This window comes from Silene latifolia, chromosome 1 (genome assembly GCF_048544455.1).
Source record: "Silene latifolia isolate original U9 population chromosome 1, ASM4854445v1, whole genome shotgun sequence".
Classification (NCBI taxonomy): Eukaryota; Viridiplantae; Streptophyta; class Magnoliopsida; order Caryophyllales; family Caryophyllaceae; genus Silene; species Silene latifolia.
In genome coordinates this window covers 46,461,826-46,468,143 of record NC_133526.1, presented here as the reverse complement: position 1 = coordinate 46,468,143, position 6,318 = coordinate 46,461,826, and the positions used below count along the sequence as shown (strand labels likewise).

At 41.1% G+C, this 6,318-nt stretch overlaps 1 protein-coding gene across 3 annotated transcripts; it reads left to right on the top strand.

The window, feature by feature from the left end:
• Positions 1–637: 637 nt before the first annotated feature.
• On the top strand, positions 638–3,743 carry LOC141604973 (ribulose bisphosphate carboxylase/oxygenase activase, chloroplastic-like). 3 transcript variants are annotated; one of them, XM_074423584.1, is made up of 7 exons: positions 638–874; positions 1,509–1,828; positions 1,927–2,026; positions 2,198–2,283; positions 2,391–2,863; positions 2,955–3,257; positions 3,425–3,743. In XM_074423584.1, the coding sequence occupies exons 1-6, from the start codon at positions 830–832 to the stop codon at positions 3,239–3,241; spliced, it is 1,311 nt and encodes a 436-aa protein (XP_074279685.1). In that variant the 5' UTR covers positions 638–829; the 3' UTR covers positions 3,242–3,257; positions 3,425–3,743. The 3 variants fall into 3 exon arrangements, with proteins under 3 accessions (XP_074279685.1, XP_074279678.1, XP_074279694.1); XM_074423577.1 differs by having other exon boundaries at positions 684–874; positions 2,955–3,236; XM_074423593.1 differs by having other exon boundaries at positions 717–874; positions 2,955–3,269.
• Positions 3,744–6,318: the final 2,575 nt, after the last annotated feature.

Genomic DNA, 6,318 nt, shown 5'->3' with positions numbered 1-6,318 from the left:
TGAAAGTGAAACAAGGCAACTCTCTAATTGGATAGAACTCAGTTATGAATTTGTGGTAAACACTGCAAGTGCAAGAAAGCCATAAGATAGCTTGCAAAATTGTGATCATTCAATGTTGTAAAGTAGTCCTAGTTTTAACTTTCGACGTATTTTTGATAGCGTAAATTAATTATATTCGCCTTAATTTTTTAATTACCTTGGTACATTAAATAAAGAATTGGATGGGAGTTAGTAATAGAAGTTTAAGAACTGCATAATTATTATTGATGAATGAAGGTCATCTTATTATAGAAGTACATAGGCTAAGTTATGTGTAAGGATTTTATTTACTCGATGAAAATATAAGAAACCTGGTAATTTCCCGCCTCAATAATATTTCTAATTAATAAACCCGCCCGTGGTTACCACCATGTGTGGCTAATTATGTCTTAACTAAGTACTCCAAGGTAAAGAAAGCAAGAGAAATAAATTCCAATGTTTTAGAAATTTTCTTATGTTACAAGTTACAACATACTACAAGTGAAGAAGATTCATTCAACCTCAAAGGAGCAAAGAATATAGGGTATGTAATGTAATGTATGTAAGTGGGAAGAGAAGCAATTAAGTGAAGCCACGTGGCAGGAGGGTAATCTTGATTGTGTGGCAGTTGAGATCCCAAAGCTAATCCAGAATGCCAAATCAGCAAATTGTGGTGCACATAACAGTTAGGTAGTTGCTATAAGTCTTCCCTCCAAACTGTGCCTCACACCCTCACACTTTAATATCTTTTTTTAAACTTTAATTACACTCACCTCTCTTCCCTTTCTTCTTTTCGGATCATCACCCACCCATGGCTGCCGCTGCCTCCACCATCGGTGCCGTCAACCGTGTACCCGTGAGTCTTCTTCTTATATTACTTCCGTCCCATCTAATAGTTTGTTAATTAAGTTGGTAAGTACGTTTGTTTTGAATATATGTTATGTAGTACTCTATAGAGCATTATTACTTGTGTAACCAATGAAGCTAAGTTTACCTTTTATATGTTGTCACGTACTTGAGATAAATTAAATTCGTGAGACTGTTTTACAACGAAGAATGAGTATTATGAAAAAAATTGTAAACTAATTCTTGCTTAGAAACCTTTAAAGCTCATAATCACGGGTGATATCAATAAGTATGAAAATAATTTACGAAATTACGAGTTACTGAGTTAAACTTGAAAATGTAGTTTATTAGTCTTTCTCGTCCTACCAGAACTTGGAAGTACTAATTAGAGCATTTTGTGTTTCAGAGTATGATTCTTGTGCATACCCTAGCCAACATGAATTTCATTACATCGTTAGACGGGTTTGAGACGGGCTTCGTACTTTCATGATTATATCCCCTTCTTAATTAAACGTCTTTCTTAACCGATTAATCAAAACAGAAGTTATGTACTTATTTTTTTTTCTCCACATGAATTTCACAATAATCCTTATGTAAAACAGTTTATGTCGGAAGGGAATATTAATTAAGATAAACTTGTGTAGTTGAACTTGAATGGATCAAGTGGTGGAGCATCGCTCCCAAGCTCAGCCTTCATGGGAAACACCATGAAGAAGATCTCAAGCATGAGACTCCCAAGTGCTAAAGTCTCTTCCATGAGTATCCGAGCCATGGCCGACCACACCGAAGAGAAGCAGACTAAGACTGACAGGTGGGCCGGTTTGGCCAAAGACTTGTCTGATGACCAGCTCGATATCAGAAACGCCAAGGGTCATGTTGACAGTCTTTTCCAAGCTCCCATGAACTCGGGCACTCATGTTCCCATCATGAGCTCCCATGAATATGAGTCTCAAGGCCTTAGAAAGTATGTACTCCGTAACATATTCTTGCTATTTTCTTTGATTATTACTAATCATGGTGTATACTCATACATGATATCTTATGTTATGATCCATTATATAGGTTGGACAACAGAGTGGGTGATTTCTACATTGCACCTGCTTTCATGGACAAGCTTGTTGTTCATGTCTCCAAGAACTTCATGAACTTGCCCAACATCAAGGTACTTGCATGAAATTTTGTGCTCTCAGAAATCCAGTCTCAACTAAATAAGATGTAGTCTTGTATTTTGGGACAGCAAAGTCTAGTCTATATGGTCTTGTATTTTGCGATTCATATGATGGTATAGAGAAATTGATTAGTAAGCTAAGCTAATTACTTCCAATGTCATTAGATTCCTCTGATCTTGGGTATCTGGGGAGGCAAAGGTCAAGGAAAATCCTTCCAATGTGAACTTGTCTTTGCCAAGATGGGAATCAAGTAAGTCGCGTAATCAATCAATCAATCAATCAATCAAACACGTTTATTCAAATTATGAGTACTTAAGTACTAAGTTGACCAAATTATGTTGTGCTTAAATGAAACAGCCCAATCATGATGAGTGCCGGAGAATTGGAAAGCGGAAACGCTGGAGAACCAGCAAAATTGATCAGACAGCGATACCGTGAGGCAGCAGACATTATCGCAAAGGGAAAAATGTGCGCTTTATTCATCAACGATCTTGATGCAGGTGCGGGTCGTATGGGTGGAACCACCCAGTACACCGTAAACAACCAGATGGTGAACGCCACCCTCATGAACATTGCTGACAACCCCACTAATGTCCAGCTCCCTGGAATGTACAACAAACAGGACAATGCACGTGTCCCCATCATCGTCACTGGTAACGACTTTTCGACCTTGTATGCTCCCCTTATCCGTGATGGTCGTATGGAGAAGTTCTACTGGGCCCCCACCCGTGAGGACCGTATTGGTGTCTGCACCGGTATCTTCAGGACTGACAATGTCGCGGAGAAAGATGTTATCACGATCGTCGACTCATTCCCTGGCCAATCTATTGGTAAGATTATCAGGTCCTAAACATGCCAAGTTTATGGTTTATTGTCGGTTTTATTAGCTTTTAACACAATATTTGTTGTATTTGCTTGTAGATTTCTTCGGTGCTTTGAGGGCTCGGGTATACGATGACGAGGTAAGGAAGTGGGTGTCTGAGGTTGGAATTGACGGAATTGGGAAGAAGCTAGTGAACTCAAGGGACGGACCTGTGACATTTGCACAACCCAAGATGACCTTGGAAAAGCTGCTCGAGTACGGAAACATGCTCGTCCAAGAGCAAATGAATGTCAAGAGAGTCCAGCTTGCTGACAAATACATGAGTGAGGCCGCTCTTGGAGATGCTAACCAAGATGCCATTGAAACAGGAGCTTTTTTCGGTTAAGTGTCCTAACTCAGAGGTTCGGACCTTAGTAAGCATCCTATAAGACTGTCTTATTGCAAGACACACCCCAATAACTGAGCTGGTCTCCTGATAAGACGGTCTTATACAGTAATTTGTGTTGAAACAAAGCGGAAAAAGAAAAGTGTAGTTACTGATAAGTGAAAAATGTGTGTGATTTTGTAGGGAAAGCAGCTCAGCAAGGTAAAATCCCAGTGCCAGAAGGTTGTACAGACCCAAATGCTAAGAACTTTGATCCTACTGCAAGAAGTGATGATGGAACCTGCTTGTACACTTTATAAGCTCTTTTCTTTTTGGAGGAAGGGAAAAATGTACTTATTTTGTGTACTTCAATTTCTGAGAAAGTTTAATTTTTATATTCCTATACTACTTTAATTTCTTGTTTTGTGAATTATTGTGCTATAATTTTGTGTAATAATTTACAATCGGATTGTTTCAGAAATCGTTTTTAGCGATTTTGATTATAAATATTCCCTTTTTCTTATTTATTTGTTGACACTCCGTCTACACCATCTAACATTTCCATCTGAAGTTTGAAGTTCTTTTTTTTGTTGTTTTAATGTGAAATTTTGGGGAAAAAACAACAAAACTAAAGCCCCTCAAGACTCAAGTAGCGGCTTAATGTGGAATACCGAAATTAGTAAAGTGATGATATCAATTAGGGGTTAGCCAACGAGCTGAGCTCGAGATTGGCCTTGCTCGGTGTAAGAAGCCGCACAATTCGGCCGTATAATTCCTGAAATTGCGCGCGTGGTCCGTTCACTTCGAACCTTTAGATTTCAATTATGGAGTTATGCATTTTCGTTCCTGTTTTAGTTTCTATTAGTACTCCAAGACTACTTTCTGCTTGTCGAGTCTTGGAGCCAACTTTTTAGTTTCAGATACGTTGTTAGGTTTTTAAAAAACGTATCGCTATTCTGCACAATTAATGTTTTCCACTACAGGACTTGTACTATCAAATTTGCCTCTATGGGAGTACTAGTCATTCAATCTACTTCCGACCAAAGGCTTTCTTAATTAGTCGTTGCGTGCATTCTTATGAACGGTTGCCTTCATTCTTACTAACGAGCATGCGTGTGCCGACCGTTGATGATCGAGACTAGGATCCCGACACACACAAACCGAGACCGATTACGAATGCACTAATGGGCGATCCCTCACTAGTGCACCACTAGTGCTTGACATTCTCGCTTGCATTCTTGTCGCGAGATTAGACAAGGGTGCGCGTCACGTTCAGACTTAAAGTACCGAACCGTGACATTTGGTTTCAGAGTGTGGTTTTCACGACGGGCGGCTGCATACAATGACGGGAAAGACCGCAGAACCGAGTGGGAACAAAAGAGAAACTAGGGCCAGGGTGTCGACCATAGAACAGTTGCTTGATGAAAAACTTCCGTATTTGCAGGGACCTGTGGTGAGTATGGGGAACACTCACCAAGCTGTAGACGAGACGGTAAAGGGGCATGAGCCTCGCTTTGAAGTTGTAGAGGCATTGATCCCGCGTAAGTACAGGGAATAAATGGGCTACGTCCACGAGAGACTCGGACAACTCGAGAACGTGTATAATGCATTGATGAAAATGGCCGCTGATGGGAATTTTGCTGGAACTCCGAAGGTGAAGCCGCCTACACCACACAAGTATAGTGGGGCAAGAGACTCTAAAGAAGTTGATAACTTGCTCTTCAACATGGAACAATTCTTCCGAGTGAGTGCGCTCGACGAGACGCTGAAAGTCACTACTACGAGTATGTATCTAATCGATGATGCCAAACAATGGTGGCGCTCCAAATACGCTGAGATTGAGGCAGGGACCATAGTGTTGGAGTCATGGGACGACTTTAAACGACTATTTAAGGAACAATTCTATCCGGAGAACATTGACTTCGGTTCTCAAAGAAAACGCAAGAGCTTGAAGCATACGGGTTCTATCTGAGAGTATGTAAAACCCTAATCGACATGTATGCTGGAGATAACTGATATAGACGAGAAGGATCGTGTGTTCTAGTTCATCGATGGTTTGAAGGAGTGGGCTCAATCAGATATCATGTGACAGAGACTCGAGTCCCTCTCTGCTGCAATGACCGCGGCCGAGAGACTGGTCGACTATTATACCGGGCGCGAAGCTGCTCAAAAGAAGGGATACCTTGTAGCGAGTGGAGACAACCTCGGATTTGGAGGAAACACTTCCCAAGCGAAACTTCTTCCGACGGGAAACAGTCGATTTCGTCCAGGGAGAGACAATAGAAGGTGGGGTCAAACTAATTCCACCCCAACCTTATCAAATGGGAGCACGTCTGAAGCCTTTACCGCTATAAAGCCATTTGCGTGTTTCCAATGTAAAGAACCACAACGAATGTCCGAGTGCCCGCACCAGGGGTAGTTCAACACTCTCAAGAAAAACTTGTCTAAGATGTCGGCGTAACCGATCCTCGAGGGACGGACAATGAAGTGGACAAAAGAGACAATGAGGAGTCCAGTGAACAATGAGAAGTGGCGCAGATGGGCGCGGTGCACATGATGTATTCAATGGGAAAAGGCACCGACCATTCTGAAGCCAAATCCATAGAGCTCATGTACGTGGAAGTGAGAATTAATGGGATTTTCACTCGTGCCATGATAGACACGGGGGCCTCCCATAATTTTGTCACCCAGACGAGGCGAAGCGACTTGGGATGAAGCTAAATCGAGAGGGGGCAGTATGAAGGTTTTCAACTCCATTGCTAAGCCAATTCATGGTGTGGACAAAGATGTGGCGATTAAGATGTGCGAATGGAGCGGAAAGCTTGACGTCGCCAGTATATCGATGAACGACTTCAAAATCATCCTAAGAATGGATTTTCTAAAGCAAACACATGTAACACCCCCATTTATTCAGGAGCCTTTAGCTAGACATCCCAAGTAAATGAGAGCGTTACCATCTCGGTTTTCCGAGGTAGTGAATAACAAAGTACAACAAACCAAATTACTTTAATTAAAACTTTAGCGATTACATGTTTATTACAAATTAACCAAGTAAAACATAAGATAAATTAAAGTACAACTCGCAGCGGAAGTAAATA